Source organism: Tigriopus californicus, chromosome 4 (genome assembly GCF_007210705.1).
Source record: "Tigriopus californicus strain San Diego chromosome 4, Tcal_SD_v2.1, whole genome shotgun sequence".
Lineage (NCBI taxonomy): Eukaryota > Metazoa > Arthropoda > Copepoda > Harpacticoida > Harpacticidae > Tigriopus > Tigriopus californicus.
This window is the reverse complement of record NC_081443.1, coordinates 6,407,228-6,430,469: the sequence shown is the minus strand read 5'-3', so window position 1 is coordinate 6,430,469 and position 23,242 is coordinate 6,407,228. Positions and strand designations below refer to the sequence as shown.

Below are 23,242 nucleotides of genomic sequence, written 5' to 3'. Positions count from 1 at the left end.
TCATCTTTGTGTTTGCTATGATTTTTTCGGTTAATTTGGTCTGTGGAGCCAGTCTTCGAAATCGACGAGCTTCAAATCTGAGGTCATCCACTTCGGTCAAACTGAACGGCAGGATCAAAGAACATCATGCGGAGCCAGAAACCTGTCCCTTGTTGTCCTACTGCATATGTAAAAGCCTGCAAGGTGGCCTAGACATCACGTGCGAAAGGGTCAACAGCTACAAGCTCAAGGTAAGAACATTATTGTGGATTGCAGATGTAACCACTTTTGATGTGGATGAGTCAGTTGAGAAGCCATGAATGGGTCCACAATGAAAAAGTGGATTAAGACAAGGGAGTAAACGTGAATGGATTTGAAATAGTTTTATTGATAGATCATTCAGATTCCGTTTAAAAGAAGAACTGGTTTCATTGTGATTAAATTGATCCATTTGACCTCTCTTAAAATGGTTTCAAGAAAAGAGTTTCTGTTAAATAATTATATTAATTGGTGTAATTTGAATTTGAATTACATTGTTAAAGGAGAGAGCATGCACATTATATCGATTGAACTGTTTTCAACCAAAGCCATTGAGCCTTGTAATAAAACTATGATATTGATATGCAAAAGCTGACAAATGGCCAAGACTTTGCTCAAATTCGTGCTTTTTTCAATCTTTTTTTGTCTTCTTTCAAAATAGTCCGATTGCGAAACACTGAAGAAGAAGGAGCGTTTCGTCAAATACTTCAAGATCAGGCTTAGTGATATTCCAAAGCTGGACGACCACATTTTCATGGGCATAAAAATCCAACATCTCTACATCCATGACAGCAGTGAGTATTATGAAAACAAAATTCAATAACCTTGAACCGGATTTCCCCACGGCCCCACTTCATCCGAAAGCAAAAACTGCATCCCGACGGCGCCTTTGTAGGGATTTTTCTCGCTATTCAGCCCCCCTCCTCCCCCCTCCCCCCCTCAATACCAGAACGACGAGGTCTCCTTAATCCTGGCAGAGAGGTGATCTAAGCCCTCGAATAGGGGAGATGAAAACTAGCTTCTTTCGCTCGATTCCTTGGTGTACTGTTCCTATAAACGTACGTACATACGACAGTCCTGTAGGTTTGTTTGAGTGTCTGCTGAGATGAAGAATTGTCTTTTTACCATTACTCTTAACAGAGAACCGAACGAGGCGTGCCCTCGCTCGCTGATCCCCTCAGTATGCTCCTTCATGGAAAATAAAAGGTTCCAGCGATGTGAATTTAAATTTCTGAATTTGTCTCTTTTTCAGACCTAAAAGCATTGGGTCCAAATTCCCTTTCATCCCAAGGCAACACTTTAAGCCATTTGGTTCTGTCGAAGAATTCTCTCGCGAGTGTTCCAACGGAAGCCATTCGACAACTCCGAAATTTGGATCACTTGAACCTCAATGAAAACAACATCACCGTCTTAAAGCAAGGCGCATTTATTGGATTGGGGAAAGTAAGTGGGGTTCCGGGTTTGAGGGCAAAAAATACGGCCACATCAAGGGCTTGAGCCTCTTTGGGGATTGCCTTCCTTTGGTATTTTTCCCATGATCAAGCAATAACCCCCCTACACTTAACTCGATTTTTTTCCACTTGCTCACTAGATGACTCGGCTCGCTGTCTACAACAACCAGATCCACAAGGTCCATTCTAATGCTTTTGATGGGCTCACAAGGTAGGGGAACTCAGTTCCAATGCAACAGTTTCTCAACTTTTCAAGCTCGTTTCAATCTATCTATGATCATCCTTTTTAAGACAAACCATCCATTCCCTCATTTAGACTTTGCTCATTCGCGTTGTCTTGCTCCACATGGCAATCCAAGAGTCAGTCACGGGATTGTAATTAATTACGATGGCTACGAAGTAGTGTAGTGCACGTGCAATGCACATGCCAAGCACCGAAGCAAGGCCTTGGATTGTCATCGAGCTCAACTCGACTCCTTTTTGACGAAGTTGTTTCTGCTGTCCTACTTTTTTGAGTTCTTGCTTTCACGTTTCTTAAGTACTTTCCGTTGTTATGATGAGGCTCTGAAGGGCAAAATCACCGACGTCGGCCTTCAATCAGTTTATTCAGTGAGTCAGCCAGAGTCACTCAGTCCTTCGGGTTGGGTAATCATCTTCCCTCTCTGTCCCTTACTAAAGGCTGCTTGCCATCAGCGGACTCCAAATTGTGCGGTCTTGGGTCAAGCGCACGAAAGCCCCAAGCCGTGGTTTCCTTCAAAAATTTATGAACTTCGGGGAAATCATTTACATAGCTCACAAATCTTGTTGGACAAGTTAATAATTCACCGACACGGAAGGAAATAAGCAAGCAAGCAAGCAAGCAAGCAAGAAGACAGAAAGAGAGCGAGCAAGAAAAAAAGAAAGGAAGGAAGGGAGGGAGAGAGAAAGAGAGAGATGTGTGTGTTTGGGGGGACAACTTCTACTTTTATTAGGACTTGCTTCATTTCCTTTTCGAAAAACATTTCAAACATTTATGTTCCCGCTCTGTGAGTGTTTAGTACAAACATAACCCAGGTCTTTCATTTTGGCTTGCGCACACTTTCAACATGAGTTCATTATCCCGCTGCAGTTGTTTTCGTTTCCCTTTGATAAATCCCTGAATATAAAAATATACGTTACAACCTCGATCAGGCTCTGGTGGAAAGTTGGAAACTGTACTTGGTTGTATCATTTGACTGACCTTATCTTCATTAAGCAGTATTATTCGAATGACATTGCTCCATGCAATTACCGTTGGACTTATGACACAACCAATCCATTAAGGGTAACCAGATCAACTCGAGCACGGTGATGTGTATAAATGGGCGGTGGCAGGACTCACATTCCAGCAAACCAGCAAACCAGAGTGTATGGAGGAATGTCCCAACCCCCTTTGTCTACCAAGTGTGCTTGCTCTCGTTCAAAGAGATTGATTGCATTGAAGGATCACATCGAGCCCAAGCGAATCATTTTTCTTCAGGGCGTTTGATTCTGGGTTATAACTTGGCACCTTGTTCGTTCACGTCATTGGGACAACCCAAAACTTTGTGGTCGAGCTTGGTCTTTGAAATTGGGCTGAATTTTCATTGAGGAATAAGGCCCGTTCTTTTCGTCCATTTCACTCAAGAATGCTTCAATAACCTCGATGAGGAGGTTCTTCGTTGTTTTTTCCCCTTCTTTCCTCGATCCATCATCACCCTCACAACTTGTGTAGACTCTTGTTCTCCTCTAAAAATAATCCAAACTCTAAAGTCATGCTCATCAAACTTTGCTGTACCATTCATTCGATGTACTTGTATAATTCCATTTCATTCGACGCTGTTGCGTTGAGGAACAAGTTGACCTCAATTTCAGGAACCTGATCTCATCGCACCTGAGGAAATGAATTAGCTATTCATATTTTGACGTACTAGAGTGCTCTTAACACTGATGATGCAGGTGAAAATGAATTATAAAGGATCTTGATAATTTGGGATGAAATGCTGTGTCATTATGGTCCACGAAAACGAGTTTGCTTCATTATTTTGGTTCCATTATGCTGAGTTCATTTGGTTTCAAGGTTTTCTTCGTTTCTTTTTAGGAGAATTTATTCTGTTTGTTGGCTTGACTACGTTGTTGGTAAATTGGGGAAGTTGTCCCCGAAATTGGTTGTTGTTGTTGTTGTTGCTGCTGCTGTTGTTGTAGTCGCCGTCGTCGTTCTTCAGAGTATGTCGAGTGCTGACTGGAGACATGGTTTGGCTGTCTCCAGGCTATCCAAGGAGATTGAAATGTAATAAAGACCTCTTACTCTTCCCTATTCAACTAACAAAGACCAGGAACATCATTATTCACATTGTTAGGACTAAAGATGGAACCAGCTGTTGTTTTTATTTCATTTCATTTATTAAGTACTCGATGACAAGTCGTCCGCGTGTGTCTGTGATGGCATTCAAATTCCATATTTTCGGGTTTTCAGATGGCTTGCGCCGTATGAAGGCAGTGAAAGGTGAGGGATCATCATCACTAAACTATCTTCTGCTACTACTACTACTACTACTACTGCTACTACTACTACTACTTCTACTACTACTAACTACTACTTCTTCTACAACAACAACTACTACTACTACTACTACTACTACTACTACAATACTACCACAGCTACTACACAGCTTATAAAGTATTCAGTAGCCAGACCACGTGCTACTACTCTATCGCTTGATTGGGTGAAAGACAATCACACTCTCAGGCTCTGCTCTAAAACAGTTGATGATGTGTATGATGATGAATACGACAACACTGCATTTTAGTGCTTGCTTCTGTTGGTTGTAGCCTCAGTTCTTATTCCCCCCTTTTTGTTTCTTCACTTTTTGTTAGATTAGAGCGTTGTTCATCTTTATGTTTTCGTACATGACGTTCTCTTTGAGTTTCCTTATTTCTGTGGGTGTCTTGGGTTGTCAACACAAGTTTCTAAATCTAACGCTGAGAAATTGTACCATGTCATGGACTCAAAGAGAAGTAAACCCTTCCACTCATTCTTGTGGTACGAGTATTTTGAAACAGTTTCAAGTCCACGATATCAGTCCAATTTTCTAATGTTCTGGTAAATCAACTAGCATCTTATAAATTGGATCCGTTCATGAAAAGGAAACTTTGAGATGCATCTGACGTTGCCACATCTATCAACCTTCGTAATTCTGAACTTGTTCAACAAGTTGAGGATGAGCAGTAACAATAGAACTATCTTTGGCAAATTAGTATCCCTGAGGTTAGAATGAATAGATGGGGGACATAGCCAAGAACATTGGAGCTAACTTGGAACCTTGAATAGACTTGATTTCAACATGATTTTGGGGGGTGAAAGGCCCAAATCTGGCCCAGGATGAGAACCCAAAAAAGGAAGTGATGCTGAACCTTGAAAATGCTTTTTCACTCACATGCCACGAATGGTGTGGTTAGTAGGCTACTTACTAAGCTGATTGGCCTCAGCCTTTGATCAAGCTCCGAACGACAGGCAAGCTCAGTCTTGTGATTAGCCCTCCATGAGCATGTTTTTTGAGTCTTTTCGGGATGGATTGGCTTATTTAAAGAACACTGCATGGCCAACGCACCGTGCTGAACCGAGTAGTGTGTATGTTAGCGAACTGAGATTAAGACAGGGTCACTTAACACTTGTTTCACTTTTGTTCCCGCAATGAAAATCGCCATAACGGGCGGTAAGCAACTGCTTGAGCAACCAGATTGATACAAATGTATATCGTGCACGCTGGTGAAGTCAGAATCCAGTTGCTTCAAGTAGATTGCATTCTTCTGTTGTGCTGCATGTTGCTCTGGTGAGCCTAAAGTATTTAGATATGTACCCACCTTGTCCCGTATGTAGTATGTAGATATTCATAATCTGTGTTCAAGAAGTGTCATCCGTAGTCTGCAATGATTTTGCCCATTTTCTCATTTTAAGTAGGCACGTGTTTGTGTGATGTCCGTTTGGAGTAATTGGATCACTTGCTCGTGTCCTTTGTTGTCAAATCTGCTTGGTATTGATGCCATCATAACCATCATCAAAAGTGAGAAGGGAGGAGTAGAGTACCCGACCTAATGGCTTTGAAGATCGCAAGTCGTTCCCTTCCCTTCAACAAGTAACGGCCAGACACGGTTTTCTTCGATGAGAATGGCCAGTAAAGCAAAAGGATAACCACCCCCCAGTCCCTGGAAATTCAATCCAATTCATGTGTGTTCCTTCCTCTTGTTCCAGAGACTTGATCCGTCTTAATCTGGGAAAGAACCATCTGGAGAGCATTCCACATGAAGCTCTCATTCCTTTGAAATATTTGAGGAGCATCGACTTCACATACAACCGAATATCCTATATCAATGCTGGCGACTTTACAGGTGAGTTGGTCCCATGAGCTTCAACGCATTTATATGTTCCCAAACTGGAGTGGCCTTTCTATCTCTAGGGATGGACAATTTGGATCAGCTGATTCTGAATCACAATAAGATTCCGAATCTAGGGGCCGGATTCTTCAGGGGTCTTGATGCCCTCACCACATTGTACATAGACCACAATGAGATCCGAACCGTACATAAGGATGCCTTCGAAGGTTTGGACGGTAGGTCAATCTTAGGTACATTTTAAGACAGCATAGGCCGTAAAAACACACCAGGGGAAAGGTCTTAACATGACATAAGCAAATTTATCACGTGAGAAAAGGAACTTTACCCCATAAACCATGCAGATCCTAATCAGTCTCTGCATTTTTTTCGCCAAATATTAAAAAAACCAAAACTCCTGCGAAGACGAAGAGTTTTGTCGTTGGAAGGGAATATCTAGTGTGCTGGCTCAGAAATTGCAAATGAAATTCGCTTCCTTGTGTGTAAACCTTAATTTAAATCCCCTTGCTATTCGAGAGACGAATTCAAGGTTGGTCTCTTTGCTTTTACATGCACAGTAGCTCATAATAAGTACGTAAAGGGACTGGGCACACGTTCATGGAACAATGGGGAGTCCCCCCCCCCCTCGCTTCAAGATTCTGCTCATGAATTTGAAGCTCAAAAGTGAAAAGAGTATCAAAGAGAATATTAAATACGAGCTCAGGGATTCCAGGTGCAGTGTGGTTGAATATTTTTTGGACTGAGTGGAGCAAAGTTTGTAAAACCTTTCACGAAGGATCAAATGAGATTGCGTTTTTAAGTTTGAGGATGTTCATACTAGCTTTACTTATTCTCGTTCGCAGCCAAGTTGTCGTCACTGACGCTGACTGGAAATAAAATCGAGTCCTTTCCAAGTGAAGCTCTGCGGCGGATTCATCAGTTGGAAACGCTCCATATGGACGACAACAAGATATCCAGACTGGACGAAGACGCTTTCCAAGGATTTGGGGAACATGTTAAATTCCTGTGGCTTCAAAACAACTTGTAAGACACCCGTTTTTTCTATTCTCTATCTGTATCTGATTCTTTTGGATGGTAGAAACTGTAGACAGAGAAGAAAAAGTAATGGACCTGAAATGCTGCTTTTAAAATGTAAAACCTGCTGCAGTTAATTGTTTTATGATCCCCAGGGGTGCTCTGAAAAAATAGGTTCATATCATAGTTCCATGCTCAACTGTAAAAGACTTGTAACCTTGGCACATCCCAAAACCCACTAAGCTAGCCATCCATGAGTTCTCCCTAGAGAGCATAACATAACTCTTGCCAGCATATATTTCCTCTTTTTTAACTTTGCTCCATTATTCATCCGTCCACCATTGCTCCAACAGCCGAAACAAATTGCCAAACATGGACAATGTAATGTAATTTGGGGAAGCTGCTTTTTAGCAAACCCCCATTTCAATGCTGACTTCAATGTCTACATTGTGAGGTTGAAGTATAAAGGCCATGTTCCGTGGTGCGTCATAATATTATTGAAGCCGCAGTCTAAGGATACTTAGGGAGTACAAAGTCCAGAGAGACTCACTCTCCCTGCCCAAACATGGCGCAGACAAGACCTTGGCTCATCTACAGAGCATAACCAATTGCACAGAGCAGAACACCATCATCACGATCAGAGTTAATATTTGATGAACCATAACCTCGAAGAGAGCCACTAATTCTGCTCTGAGGTTACACGCCAACCCCAATTCCCAGAAAAGCCATTCGAGATTCACTAAACCGCTCGAGTCTTACTATGCATGCTCGCCTTACTTGTTGGCTGGCTTGCTAACTATTTGGTAGCTAACGAAGCCTATCCGCATTACGATAGACCACTATTGCATTGTGAATGACATGGAACGGACAACAAGACTTTGTGGTGTGTTTTCTCATGAACGACCGAACGATCGAGCGAATAAACACGGCAAAAAGACCCAAGGAACACAAGTTCCACGTCGAACATGTTTAGACTTCATCATCTCTTTATCAGCCAGTTACAAGGCCTAGGTTTTGGATGATTGCACTGGGACATATTTTACATAGTACAATATGGACCATTTTGTTACAGGATTCGGGACGTTCCAGCCCCAGCCTTCCAAGATCTCCACAGCCTTGAGTGGATCAAGTTGTACAACAATGAATTACGCACCTTGCATTACGAGTTGATGGAGCCGGTTTTGGACACACTAATACATATCGACATTCACAGTAAGTCCAATTGCAAAACTGCGCATAATGGAACCATTTCATGTGCTAGTTACAAGAGACAAACTACGGCTGTTCGTGAATATTCCCCAATGATTTACGGTTATTGGATCCATGGTGAATTACAACAGGAAAAAAACATTTGTCATCTGAGCAACTCATCGATTGAATAAAACGGGACCACTTTAAGTGTGCCTAGTGGCACACAATCGGAATCCGGAATTGCGCTGGGTTTTCGAAAATCCTAATGACGACATTTATCTTGGTCGTGTCATTTTTGCTTGATCCAAAGCAACTTAATTGTAGCCATTAAGGACGAACTATAGTAGGACTCTTTTCGCCAGGTCTCCTTTCAGTTCGGGCACAAAAAGTTGTCAAGGAAAACCTTTAAGGGAAAGCCAACTATTGATTTGAAAGACAGATTGACGGAATCACTCAATCAACTTTCTCGTCAAAGATCGAGGAATGTCACTGATTTTTCTTGATCGCCTGCGGAAGATGATGTTGGATTGGTTTCCTTCCATCCATGGGAACTCTTCAAAGGAAAGCAATCCAATCTTTTTTAAAAAGGCAATTCTTTTCACGAGCATTCGTAGGGTCTGCGGCTGTTGTAAGTCCATAAGCAATCTGGCTGAACTCTCAATGGGCCTGATAAGACCCTCAAAGGGATGACCCCAAGATATGAATATTTAAGGCTAAAGTTTTTCCGCACTCATGATTTCATATCGATTCGATTCTTTTGAGTAAATGTCTTTGGTGCAATCCAATCCAGAGGGTTTAATTTTAGAATAAAAAACCAATTTGCACAAAGCGGAAGAATCTTAACAGTCTAGCTTGCGTCTTCATTAATCTCCTTTGAAGACTTTTTGTGCACACATGCGCCTTTATCTGAGGCACTCGGTTAAAAGACAAATTTTCCTTATTGGATATAAGTGGAACTTAAGAAATTCTCTTCAGAAATGATTGATGAGGAATAATTGTCATGACGTCCGGCTGGCGTACAAAACCGGAAATGATATTGGGAGAGCGCATTAGAATGAATAGTATGTAGAAACGACATATACGTAGATGCAGATATCACTCGTACGACTGTATTTAGATATTCATCCAATGGAAATAAAAAAACTGATGATGACGTGAAAGTCTCAAAACAAAATTTTGCGTTGCTAATTTTGCTTCAGTAATCGCCTCGTAATCCTGAAATTAAACTTTAACGGCATGACATTTAACATTTGCCTTTCAACAGCCTTTATAGCTTAGGGTCCTTGAATATCCAAAAGCTTCAACATAATTAGAGGCTTTTGAAATTATGGACGACTAAATCGATAGAGGGACTTTTAAATTAAATATCAAATAGTGTGCCAAACAATGAGTACAATATCAAAATGGATTACTCAATTTCAATCTAAACGCTTTCAATACGACATGAAACCTTTTTCCAATGTAAAATGTATTACTCGGAATGAAGCAGCACTTTTCGTGTGTCACATTTTGGTTTACCGACTCCAGTAGAAGTGCAATAAATAATTCATATGAATTCCTGAGCAACAGTTCGAGAACCATTTCAAATCAAGCAACTGACAAATATCCACCCTCATATTATCATTTTAGAAACACGATGAATTTGTGTGGCTCTGCCAAATCCCGCAAAACTTTTCCTCTAACGAAGGTGACACTTTTCAACTTGAGAGAGAGCATTCTTCTTCTACAATCAGTCTATTCATTTAAAAGTCCTCGTCAGTCGCTTTTTCGACCTATTCTGACCAGATAAACATCTAGGTAGGAAGGTAGGTAGATAGGTAGGTAGGCAGTCCACGTTCGGTATGGCTGTTCACCTTCGGGCACTCACTCATCTCTTGCCCATGACCAAAGTATTGGAGAGCTTGGAGTGCGCATTGCTAAAGGGATTCGTGGTCCAAGAGGAACGCGTGTTTTCTATTTGTTTGGTGCGCCGTAATGGAACATGAAAATAGAATTGTGTTCATGGCATGGATGTTTGGACTATGTATCGAGTTTGATGAAAGTTAAGGTACGAGGAACGTATCATTATTAGATCATCATTGTTCTATCGGCTCAAACGGTGCCCGTGGATGGACCGACATTGTGGGAAAAAAAGGGTCCTCCACCGTGGTTGGTGTGGTTTGTAAGTCTACCAGTAGAAAATCACCTGCGGGGAACGAACTAAGAACCATGGCATAACTAGCAGCCCATGGATTGATGGACGAATGGACGAGTAGATGGATGTTTAGAAGAGGTATAGGGTAGAATGTTGAGCGAAGTAGAAAGCCCACCCAGACTCTACATTCATCGTATGGGTCTTGGCCTCTCAAGAGACCAGATTGTTCTTATAATTGAAGGCAAACATGCAAGAAGCTAATCAAAGACATTCTCAAACCAGAAGAAGCTCGACGAGTACCACCACCTTCAAAGAGAACTCGCTTTCTTTGTTGCATTGCTATCATTCCCCAAGTCCTGAACAACATTGGCCGGATCAACAACACAAGGACACGACGTCCAACTGGTGGAACAACTCGAGTGGTGCTCGTACGTACATATGTACAACTAGGTCGCCGTCCCCATGCAAGCAATGAATGAAGAATGCCTCGTCGGGGGCTCTCTCGAGGACCCAAACTTGTTTCGATTTTGTAATTGCACGCAATTTGAAGCGGATTCAGAAAGCACCGTTTACCACCTCCAATTTGAAGTGATTTGTTCCTTTGAGGCGAGATGAGAGAAAGAGAGAAAGAGAGAAAGGGAGAAAGAAGCCATGAAAGCAGGCAGAGCGAGAAAGGGGTTGCTTGATCTTGACAAAACGTTTCTCTTAGGGGCGGGATTGGATTGTATGGCGCCCATCAAAGACGTCGATGCTCGTCCCATGGTAGCACATCCTAGCTAAAAACAGAGCACGCTAGTTAACGTATGACGTTAGTTTCCTAACGGTGTCATTAAGGCCTTGGGAACAGCTTACCACGTACCTACTGGTCGTTTATGTACTGGATACACGTTTCGGAACAATTACTGAAATGAAAGCAGACATCAACCCGTATCGAAAAAATGGTTCAGATCGAATTGGTCTTTCCTTCCTCACCTTTTTGTGTTAGGTTAGGTTGTACCCAAGTTCATGTTTGGGACACTTGAGTGCGGTGGAGTGAGCGTACGTACGTACAAAGTGTTTGATCTGCGCATGTTTTGGTAGGGGAGTCAGCCCAACCAACCTAACTCCTCTCAAGTGCCTGAGAACTGGGGGCTCTTGTGACAACGCGTATATGGTTGGAGGTTCGAACAAAAACCATTTCCCCGGCATCAGTATTCCCGTCAGTGAGACCTAAGCTGTCAGTTCTCCGAGTTGCAGGTATTACGAGTGTGGCCATCCTTCAATATTTTATGACCCAAATGACAAAAAGTGAGAAACATGTCAAATTTCCGTGCCAGAGCAAAAAGAAAATGGAAACTTTCTATGGCCGTTCTCTGTAATATATGACTCGACCAACCCCAAGTTGGTCGGTCGATGCACAGTCCGTGTGTATGTACTTTGCTGTAGATAGTGGAGAGAGAGAGAGAGAGAGAAATAGGTACAGCGAGCACCATTCACGAACTACATGGTACCTAACAGAACAGGCGAAAGTTCGCAATTCCCGTCATATCTTCTTATTTGGTTGGCAGGGAAAATATCACAAGAAAGGCTGAAGGTCGGGTGGTTGGGGCCAACGAAACGTATGGCAGCAGTCGAAGCAACAAGAACGATCCACCGGTGTCTTGACAAGCTCCGAGTTAGACAGAATACTTTGCTTCTCACTTGTATCACGAGCAGTTTAGACGAGATTTACGAGCCACATCATGTCAAGCAACTAGATTTGACATGGGACTAAGTCTCGAGCCCGCAACAGATCCAACTTCTATTGTTAGGAGCATGCACGTACATGTGCACAGGGTAGGTTTGATCCCGCCCAAGGGCAAGATCAGACAACACCATATCTTGGACCCAAGCGAACATGGGTAACGACAAATAACTTCAGAGACCTATTCTCTGGAGAGGTCTCATCTCATCTCATAGCCCCCAACGGGCTTTCCCGAGAAGGTGACGGAAGGTGGTAGTGAGCGTACAACGAGAGAGAGAGAGAGAATAACCCAAATATTTTATTGCCCCCCCCTCCCTCTTCACGAAAGACTGAAAGAAGGAGAAAGATGGNCCTCCCTCTTCACGAAAGACTGAAAGAAGGAGAAAGATGGGAGATATCATGAGCGAATATAATTGTGCGATGCACCTTTGCCATTGCGTTTTGTTCTAGAATGGGAAAAAATCGAGAGATTTCTTTGACCATGCCATTTTTTGAAGGAAAGTAGAAAGTAAGTCCAAGCAACTAAGAAACCAGTTGTTTTTGAGCCGAGTATAAAAGGTAGTTTTCCTTGTCATGCCTACCCATAATTCTGGACTATCATTACAAGCTGAGAAAAACAAATGAGATCATAGCTTTAGGAACCAGAAACCATTAAGCCGGCAGCAACAAATCATTTAGTATATGTACCTGAATTGCCTTACTTAGCGCGTCCAGAATAGCAAAGTACTTGAGAGCGGATAAAGGAACCCCTTGTACTGTAGGGCGCTCTGTGAGCACAACACTCAAAGGTCTATAATTGATTCGTATTTATTCTCACTGATTTGGATTCCAATATCCGGCCCATAGAAAAAGTGGAGCTCATTAATGCCGTTTTCTTCACGGAGGCCGGTCCTCCCACCTCCGTTGGGTTATCTTCACATACAGACCGATATTTCTTATCGCTTTCACTCCTTCTGCGCCACTCGACATGTACTACGCTAGTAGGAAGTCCTCTTCTACCTACTACTTTCTTTTGATGAGCACTCCACAATATCTCGTTCACGAGACGACCTCATTCTTCATTACGACACTGAAGGATCCATCCAAGTACCCAAGGTGGACTTGGGGTGGACCCTAGGTTCCAGGGAGAGCCTCGGTATCATTGGGAACGCTCCATCCAGGAAGAAAATACGGATGACGACGTGTGATAATATTGAGCAAGAATAACATTATCATCAAGAGTTTGACTCACAATACGTCAGACCCTTCATGGTAGCTGAGCAGAACCACGCTCTCAGCATATTATCTCGAGGCTTTAGGCACAAAAATGTAATATCATCAAAACTATTCACAATCATCTAATCCCATTTTCTCGAAGATGTCAGAGTGGTTACTAGCTTTCTTCTGGGTAAGAACACTAGCTAAATCCATGAGAGCGAATCGGTTGCGACAGGCAAGGCCATTTCTCACCAGGCGAATTCCTCAAAGGTGGTTCCATGTTCCAACTCTTGGTACGACACTAATCCGACTAGGTCTCTGATCCGCGGGGATTTTCTGATACTCTCCAGACGAATCTCACATCCAATATGGGTAGGCCTGTCAGGGCTCTTTGTGAGACAGTTGCAAATGTATGAAAACCAAGATGTTTTCAAGATTGATGCAACGTTCCATGCTTGCTCCACAAGTTCGGTTTTTTTCCTCCTATTCTCTATTCATAATCTACAATTTTCAAGTCAGTTCCAATTACTGACATGAACTAAAGGTTCTCTCCATGCTCAAGTATATTAACAAAAGAAAAAGTTTCTAAATGATCTGCTCGAGGGGGCAAAAATGACCCTGTCAATCGATTAAGCTTCACAGAACCCTTGTTTGACTCGGCTTAGCCCCTCAAATTGACAGCGTGTGAACTTTGGGTGCTAACCTATTGAAAGTATGATTTGACCAGTCACCATTAGTTCTGGAGAATGTTGTCCAACACGAAAGTATTAAAACGAATGATAACCATAGCTTGAGACTCAAGTTATGGATTGTCGTAATGAGAATTGACACGGTGTTTCGTGTGCAGTCAAAACACCCCGGTACGTGTTTGAGTAGACACCGGATTAGAAATTGATGAATTCTGGTTCACATTTTTTGTGTGACAACTAGAAAAAGTGAATAAATAGGTGGTTTTTTTCTTTCTTTTTCAAATGGGGGAAAATTGGACCCTGTAAGAAGAGAAATTATCTGTCTTTTTCAAATGTTAGGTAAGGCCAATCGGTAGGTGAAACCGTCTGGATGTTGCGAAATGTACATGTGTGTTAACGATGGTGCGATTGCGTATTAGATCAAAAAGGTGATTATGAGACACAAAGAAGAAGTCACCATAACTCTTCAGCATTGGATGTCTTAAGTTAGTAAATTTAAGATCCAGCTCTCTTGAAAGAAAATTGGACAAGAAACATGTCTGAGCAATTGAACCATTTGGGTAGAGTTCCTGCTCATTACTCTCTGGAGGGCACAAAATATTCTCAATGAGGTCGAATGAGCTTCTGGAACAACGGTGTTTGGCCGCTTGAAATTCAATCGGCATTCAAAAATGTCCAAAATCTACCCGTTGTTACGAAGTTGGGACCTCTTCAAAAGCAACTTGAAAATAAGTGATCTAAATCAGCATAGGCTTGCTCCTTCGATGAAATAGATGTATAGGGTAAACTGAAACATGTTAGAGACTTAAATGCGACCATATTTGGCTATTATGTTCATTTTCATCATACGTCAACGAACTTTAGGTGGTCTATTTCTTATGAAAGAACTTTTAGTTGTCATGATTGTGAGACAGATATTGTGGTATTCCATAAACCTGTTGTTGTTGTTTTTTGACCAAAGTGGGGAAATTTTCCGTTCCGCAGTCAGCCAATAGCTCATGAAAGTGAACCTTGGCAAAATACGCTCTACAAACAATTTTAACAATGTTTTATTTACGAGAACGCATCTCAAGGGGCATTGCTTTCTGAATAGTAGCCATCCAATGAGTTTAACTATTGTATGTTACATGGGGATAATTGGTTCCAATAGTGGGCCACCATTCGAATGTCCACTTGATTGACTGGTTAGGCGAGACCTGGAATCGAACCCATGAAAAAGAGCGCGGGTATTTAGAGTATGACGCTCTATTCAACTGCCCCACTCCAGCTCCCCTTTTTAACCCCAAAAAGGCGAAAAAATGGAAATTATTTTTTAAAGAAATGATTCCCATCCAGTCTCTAATGACGAATCTTACGCCCAGTTTTGTCGCCTCTTTTGCAGGTAATCCTCTGGTTTGCGATTGTGATCTTCGCTGGTATCGTCAATGGATCGATGAAGAATGGAACGAAATCGAGGAAGACTGGCTACAAGACACCCTTTGCGAAGATCCGGCAGATAAACAGCAACACAACATTGCCCAAGTTCCATTAAAAGACATGTTATGTAATGAAGAAGTCAGCGACAAGCCTGCATCCATAAAAGTAAGCAGAATTCACAAGTGTGCTCTCCTCCATACCTCTGCACAATAACTTGCAAGTGGAAAGCTTGTACCCCTTTCGAACCTCGTACATAATTCAGTACTCACTTTTACTTGATCTGTCTCGTTTTTACAGGACGACGGTGGTGGCGCGATATCGTTCAAATTGGACTTTTCCATCATCTATTTCTCCGTTATTTTCACTCTGAGCACAACCTTATTGTGCTCGTCATGAGTGCGTTTCATAATCCTGTAGACAGATAGATATACCGACGATGGAACAGAAGGAAATGGGAAAGGGGCAGATTCCGCGGCGGCTTCGCTAAGAATCCCTGCTGGGTCAGTCAAATCCATCCCCTTCTAAGAGGACGACGAAGACGATAACACCAGAGAGGTTTCCAGCCTCTACGCCTTAGAAAAATCGAATTTCGAAATTCAAACATCATCAACTTCCACCCGTGGTCGGTCAAGTTATTGGAAATGCTGGTCCTTCACAAAGCTTTAAATCCAGTTCCATTGGCCGAGGAACGAGAAGAAACGCTGACTCCTCATTGGAACTTGCCAAATAGTCGCGTGATCCTCACGTCCGCGAAAATTCTTACATACCACAAGACAAACTAAACATCACAGGGTTTGGGCAAAACCCCATAAATTCTCTAAAAAGTCTTATGAAACCACAGCCGTGTCAATATCCTTCCGAGGTGTGTTGGTTGGTCCCATTTTCTGTAGAGGATTCGAAAATGGTCCTCGGTTTTACTCTTTCGCTCCCCTTTCCATGTTTCAACGTTTTTTCCGTTATGAATGTTTCATAAACATATGACTACTAACAAAAAAAACTTCAGCACTAACAAAGCATCACTGCAGAAATACTCGATAAGCTAAGAAAAATCCATAATGCACTATGAAATATGCATATATCTAAGAGTCTACCAATGGCATTATTGAATTGTACATAGACCCAGTCTCGATTCTTATAGCGGAAAATGCTCCTCCTTACTGGATCAATTTTTGTCAATATTCTCCTTGTTACATACTTAACTTCGTCGTCTTTTCATAAATCACTTGTCAATTAGGGAATTCGAAAACCTTTCCTTTTACTTCCTTCTTCGAGAAAACATGAGATCCAGTGCAACCATCCTTATTGAAAACAACATTTTAAAATTCAATTCTGATTTTGATTTTTTTCACTGCTTTCACAAATAAAGTTTATACAAAAATAGAGATCCTTTGTGTTTTCATTTCACCGAGGGTCATCAAAACAAGACACCGCTCCATCGAATGGATTGGCAATTACAAACTTACACCACAAAATCGACAATAGAGATACAACACGGAAAGCTAATATTCCATTACAAAGGATTGTCAAATAATCCACCAATTCGAAAAAAGGGAAAGGTGGCAACGGGGGAAATAATTCACTTATCGAAAAGGATCACACTTTTAAAGCATACTATTGGCAATGTTTTCTTTATCTTCAAACTCCTGAAGGCATTCGGGAAAGTAATTGATTTTCTTCGGGAGTCGCTTGAATCCACGGATAATATCTGCAGCTTCATGGTACCTTAGGTTCATTTCTGCTAGGTCAAAATTCGCATCGAACACTAAGACAGGCGTGTCCAAGTCCCCAAACTTTTGGCTGATCAGCCAGTCCTCATAGGATTCGTGAAGATAAGTGAGATACTGAAGTTTGGCCGACGATTCTTCAGATCGATTTCGAGCCATCATCCGTTTATAAGCCACATCAGGATGAGTTTTGAGGTACACAATGAGATCCAAGTTCAAATTCATAGACGAATCCAACCATTCATGCCTAACAATAACCAAGAAGTAAATCACTGTTCGGAGGCTTTGATGTGACAGTTGTTATTCAAAATCCTCAATGCATTTAAAGTTGGCCGTAATTTAAAAAAAAAAAAAAAAGAAGATGAAACTAATTATTTCATACGAGTGTCAGTTGTAAATGGCTGTTTGAGCCGACTGAGTTCTAGAGAATGACTTCACTTACAATTAGTGATGACTGCATGGTTCGATGTTTTTTTTTTCTTTTCATTTTTTCTTTTTACATGGGGAAAATATTTGAGTGCTGTTTCACCAGAACACAATCTAGGAGGGTTCAAAGTAAGCTAAAACATAAAAAAGATAACAAAAAAAACAATAAAAACCTCAAGTTGGGCACTGTTTTGAAACTGGACAAAGCATCTCTTAAAAAATAATCCTCATAGAATTCAATGTGCTTACCCGCTTTGGGCTGTGAAAGAAATAAGCATCATTTTAAACTTATATTTGGGGAAAGTTTTCATTTAAAGCCAAGAGTCTAATTTCTATTCATCGTGCCAGACTTGTTTTGCAATTCTATAACCTTCAACAGCTTGTCTAAAACATCACTTACCATGCATGAAGAACAGCGAGTTCTTCTTCCGAAAGTGAACCCACTTTTCGAGCTAATTCCAGGAAGCAGTATCGATTGTTCTGTAGAGATCGTTCAAGAATGCGAACTCGGGCGTGAGTCTTCTCGCGAATCAATTGGAGGCGAGTGAGTTGTACGTAACTTTGGAATTGGAACGACCATCGTTTCGGATCTTTGTACAGCAGTTCCAACAGGTTATGGCCTTTTAAGTCGCACCTACCAAGATGGAGCCACAAGAACGATTATGCAAATGAAAACGGAGCTCAAACGATCAAGTTCTACGAGTTTAATGAAGAGGGTCGACCGACCCGAAACTCAACTCGTTCGCAAAAAGCTAGCCTTCTAGTCATAGAATATGACTACTTCTAACCGACTTCGACCAAGCCATACAAAAGTGCACGAAAAGTTCATCATGAGATCGAGACTGGCAAGACATTCGTTTTCATAAGACCCATATTAGAAAGTGAAACTACGAACTAAATGACAGATAAATACACGTTCACATGTAATGACTTGAGGGACAGAATCTCAGACAATGCAAAAGTAATTTTGACAAAGACGAATATTCAGCTACCGCATGCTTTAAAAGAATAAAACAAAAAGCCGACGGATATTTCAGAATTAAAACATCACAATGGAAAAACATAAAATTTGAATTAGAATTCAGGCCAAAATACAGGCCTCGTGCGAACTCTCCTATTCTATAGAGGAGTAAAAAAAAATGAGGTTTTGGGAGAAAAAGAAGTGTTTTGGGGGGAAAAAGAGGAGGTATTGGCCGAAGGTTTGTCACTAAATTGAAGGACTGCCATATTCGGACATTTAGACAAGCGTCGGTACCAGCAAACAAACTTGCCTGCCGATGCCAATGATGCAAAATTCGCATTTCAAACTAGCTTTAACGAAGCTGACCTTTCCCACATAAAGCAATGAGAATGAAGGGTCAGCTGCTCGAAAACGTGTGTGAAGCTCCAAACTTGCATCACTGACAATGGTACCATCAAACAAACGAACTTGCCAGAGCTTGCCTAAATGTCCCATAGATCGTTTACATCTAGACAAAATAAGTCAGAAAGCAAAGAGAAAAGCAAAGTGAGCATGATGGTACACTAAAACTCTGGATCGTTCTGATCAAGGTTGCTACAAAGTAAACTACAGAAAAACATTGAATTGAAACATAATCTGAACTCGTCAATGCAGTTGTTTTTTTTAAGAAAAGAGGAGTTTTTTTAAGAAAAAGGTGTGTGCACTGCTGATGGGATCAACCAAATAATCACCGGAGGTTGCAACTAGGGCTCCCAATTAACATTGTCAGTGCCATATGGCATTACTAGCAGAATATCGGAAACCCGTTAGTTAGTCACCAAAAAGGACCCTGATTTTTCCTGGATCAAAGCAGGGTTACCTTTATGTCAGATCTAATCCTCTAAGGTGTGTTGAAAACGGCCCATGCTTTGACTTTCCCAGCTTTTTTGGCGATCCTGATTTTGAAAATATATTTGATCCCATCACTAGAGGTAGGAGTTAAACAAACTCTAGCGGCCAAAAAAGAAAAAAGAGCGTTAGTGGGGAAGAACCATGACCTTTTACTTCATTCAAAACTTTTTACATCATGTGAAGACAGATACAAACAAAAGTGATTAAACTTCTTATGAATGATTTGAGTTTATGCAAGATTGTGAAGTAAAAGTGACGAGTAGGGACTTTTTTTAGTGTGTAGTTTAAATATTTTGTCATTTTGAGGCATTTTTAAAGATTCAGTCGGTTTTGACCAAATTTCCGAAAAAAATACAGTTTTGGTGTCTAATAATCCTAAAATTGGTCATTTTTCTGTCAAATTTTTGTACCAAAGAACATTAATAAAGAATAAAGCATCTTAGTGTAAAAAGCTGCACTTTCATGCTTCAACAAGTCATTTGTTACGTTCGTTTTTGCTTAGGAAATTCAGCCCTGCCTCCAGTGGGTGTTTTTTTGTTGCAATTCTGAACTTAACTTGTTAAAGAAATTGTTGCTTGTCTTGAACTTGTTAATGAAGACCAGTCATATAGTTCAACTTAGCATTGCATTTATCCAAATTCTTGGCTACATTTTTTTTAACAAGATAAAGTGCAAAATATGAAAACCACTCTTTTTCTTACTGATCTTATAAAAAAATTATAGAAGAGTGTCTATAGTTTGTGGCATCTGAAATTTAGACCTTTGGGAGGAGGATGCATTTGAAGAAGTGCAATATTGGCTTTAGTAAAGTTTGCAACCCCCAATTTGAGATTTTGTGACACAAGTACACCAAGATAAAAGTGCAAAGAAAATAATCCATTTAGTAAAGGCTCTTTTTAACACAACTGGCCATTTATTTTCAGTAAGTTGTTGATAGTTGACCAATTCATTAGGTAAAGTATTGTAAACTTGATTATTTAGTAACACTGTTTTGGCTCATTTTTAAATTGATCATAAAAACTCAGTGGTGTACAGAGTCTCAAATTTCACACTTACTAATGATTAAAAAACAATAGAAATTTAAAATATCTGTGAATCAAATATTTTTATTTGCTCAATGGGCCTGTTTTTTTTATATTTGGCCTTTTTAAAGAAAATATTATTTTTCTATTTCACAGAAGCAGTTGAATATTTTCAGTGTCTCTAGTGATGAGAGTTCTGATTTAGCAGTTAATAGTAATGCTGCCACACAAATAACTGAATTGATTTTTTTCTAAGGAATCTAGTCCAACTTCTTAACCCATACTCTATATCATCAAACTTGATTTATGATCTGTAAAAAAAAATAAAAAAAATAAACAACCTTTATTGCATTGTTGTTGCAGCCTATCACCCCATAGAGCCATCAATAGAAGTAATGGGATCAAATGATTATCAAAATTAAATGAAGGGTACCAAAAAGCTTGGAAAGTAAAGGCAATAGTTATTTTCTAAGTAATGAGTTATTATCAATCAAAAAGATTGCCTTACTTTGATGTGAGAATAATCAGGATGATATTTTGAGGCTAGCTAATGTTTTCCCAACATGCCATTACTAATGTGATATCATTGGGAAGAAAAGAACTCTAGTAACATCATTCTGTGATTATTTACTTGATGGTATTTATAATCCAGCTCTTTTTTGGATTTTTGATGTTGCTGAATGTCTCATTCAAATTTACCACGATTTCTTGTTTGATAACTTGTTCAGAATAGAGCTTGCAGAGTTGGAAAACAGCACTGTTCAAGCATTAACATCAATTGTTGTCTAGAGTTGTTAATTCTCTTTCTTTACAACGAAAGGACGCAAGAACAAACGTTAGCAGAGGATTTACTAACGCTGTCTTTCCTTTTTTGCCGCGAGATGTCTCACTATGAAACAAGTAGTCCCTATACGGGGATTTCATAGATCGAAAATAAAAAGAGAGCAGAGTATCCGCACGAGGCCCACATATATACGATTGAATTGTGATCTTGTGCTTGCTGGGGTGAATGAACTGTAAAATTTTGCCACCTTACCAAGTGTGCAGTACCAAGAAATGACGTTTTTTGCTTTTGGGTATGCGTCAAATACACTTTGTTTATAGCCAAAAAAACAAGCACTAAGTAATCAAAATTGGATGGGGAGACCAAAAAATGGGACCCCATGTCCAAGATACTCATAAAAGATTTGAAAGTTAAAAAAAATATTTCCAATTAGATCATAAAGCTCTAACGGAAAAACACTAATGAATTCAATATTCAAACAATGAATGTTGAACTGACGAATAATGTAAAACTATGCCAAAAAGACGAAAAGACTTTATTTTAAGTTCTTGCCCTCAGGAAAAACATTCTTGAGTAATAACCAATTCCTAAATGTCTTTTTGATTTTAGTCTCCCTCCTCTCGTTGTGGACAAACAAACGTAGAAACACAAGAATACGCTCTAAAATGTATGAATTCAAGTAGGTATTTTTCGCTGAACAATTTATTGTCGATCTATTTTAACACCATAAATATACCACCCACACTTAGGAGAGATCTTTCAAATCTTGCAAGGGTAATATTACAAACACTTTTGACCTCCAAATAGGGATAAACAGAGAGCCATACATTGTATACTTGTAGCATACCAGCGACTTTTCACTATCATCTTTTTCCATTAAATTGGACGAAAAGAGCTAGAGGAAAGTTTAGAAAAAGTCATATTCTCAGTTAAAACTGCGTTTTTCTTAGTACTATTTCGTTAGAAATGATGGTTGCCAAAGTGCGGGCGAGTTATCAATCATTAAGTATACCTACAACTTCCCGTTTCATTCTTATTTACCTGTCATAACTATTGGGAAATTTACCCATAGAGGATTTGAAACGTCTCCCAGAAGAGCTGGTGGCTTATTCGTTGTGTCACAGTATTTGGGCAATAAATTGCTTATTCAATAATCTCAAGTTCGGCATCTTGGAGCACATTCTCTCGTGTCTTACGGTTGTTTGTCCGCACCTAGACGACACAGAGGGCGCTTCCTCCACTCAATGAAAATGACTTTTGAAGAGCATTCCAATCTTACCATTGGTCAATGGGTTCGGGACTCAATTGAACGTCAGTAAAAGCCTGAAAACAATTCAGCATTGTGGACTTCCCACTACCGATATTGCCTTCTACAGCTAAAGTGAAAGGACGACGACCACCACCACCCACTTCATCGGATTTGTTGCACTCTGATTCCGGGGATTCCATACTGGTTATTGAGATTGGGCCTCCGCTCGGATATAAAATGGGTGAGAATATCAACAATCTTTGGACGGATTTGGTGTGTCAAAGACATCAAATTATTTTGATGTCTTTGTTATTTTCGCGCAGTTTCTCGGGTGACCAATTGGGAAGGACCAATTGGTATATTTCAACGCTGAAAATTTGCAATTTACGATATGAAAGGGCAAAAAAATATTTAAAAGCAGTCAAGATTTAATTAGAATTCCGTTTTGTACAAAGAGTTTTGTAGAGAAGCCCATTGTTACTGCTTTTTGCATTGGTCATGGTTTGAACTAGAATCACCCTTGATGTTGATATCTTATGTCAGCTGGGGCGAGAATAGAACCCGCTGAACTAGAATGGAATCTCTCCTCTTCTTACCAAACTGTAAAGCTACCCATAGGAGTAAGGATGGGAGCAAAAAGGCTTGAATAAAAGTTCAAATTTTTGAATAACTCAAATGCCAATATCAGCCGATGGTGACAATTTTTCTCGTCTTTTTTTTGAAATCGCCGATCCCATGTCTACTAGTTCTCTGACCTTTGAACCATCTTTCTGTTGTTATTGTTTATCAGCTGATGATCGACTCCGTCTGCCAGGCAGCCTTAGCTTAGCCAAACAGCCTCAGAAATGAATCCAGCTGTAAGACAGACAGAGCGAGTCAGCCATTGCCTTGATCGCTGAACAGTCGGCCTCAACCTCGATTCGACCTCCAATCATCCCCAATCCAACCTCTTCTTTGAGATCA

At 40.5% G+C, this 23,242-nt stretch overlaps 2 protein-coding genes across 3 annotated transcripts in view; one reads left to right on the top strand and one right to left on the bottom strand.

Annotated features, from left to right (window-relative positions):
• The window catches only part of LOC131879680 (chondroadherin-like), a 31,876-nt gene extending 15,272 nt beyond the window's left edge, over positions 1–16,604 (top strand). Inside the window, exons 3-13 of one of the 2 annotated variants that reach the window (XM_059226053.1) lie at positions 59–230; positions 680–812; positions 1,271–1,461; positions 1,610–1,680; positions 3,943–3,972; positions 5,719–5,855; positions 5,924–6,076; positions 6,701–6,881; positions 7,945–8,084; positions 15,188–15,387; positions 15,520–16,604. In XM_059226053.1, the coding sequence (XP_059082036.1) occupies positions 59–230; positions 680–812; positions 1,271–1,461; positions 1,610–1,680; positions 3,943–3,972; positions 5,719–5,855; positions 5,924–6,076; positions 6,701–6,881; positions 7,945–8,084; positions 15,188–15,387; positions 15,520–15,618 (1,507 nt within the window). In that variant the 3' untranslated portion in view covers positions 15,619–16,604. The remainder of the gene's footprint in view (positions 1–58; positions 231–679; positions 813–1,270; positions 1,462–1,609; positions 1,681–3,942; positions 3,973–5,718; positions 5,856–5,923; positions 6,077–6,700; positions 6,882–7,944; positions 8,085–15,187; positions 15,388–15,519) is intronic. The other variant, XM_059226054.1, reaches the window with a different exon arrangement.
• On the bottom strand, positions 16,601–22,655 carry LOC131879683 (deoxynucleoside kinase-like). Its single transcript, XM_059226056.1, has 3 exons — positions 22,310–22,655; positions 17,773–18,006; positions 16,601–17,193 (listed from the first exon to the last, which is right to left on the bottom strand). Exons 1-3 carry the CDS (start codon positions 22,477–22,479, stop codon positions 16,824–16,826), a joined length of 774 nt encoding a protein of 257 aa, XP_059082039.1. The 5' UTR covers positions 22,480–22,655; the 3' UTR covers positions 16,601–16,823.
• Between the last annotated feature and the right edge of the window lie 587 nt (positions 22,656–23,242).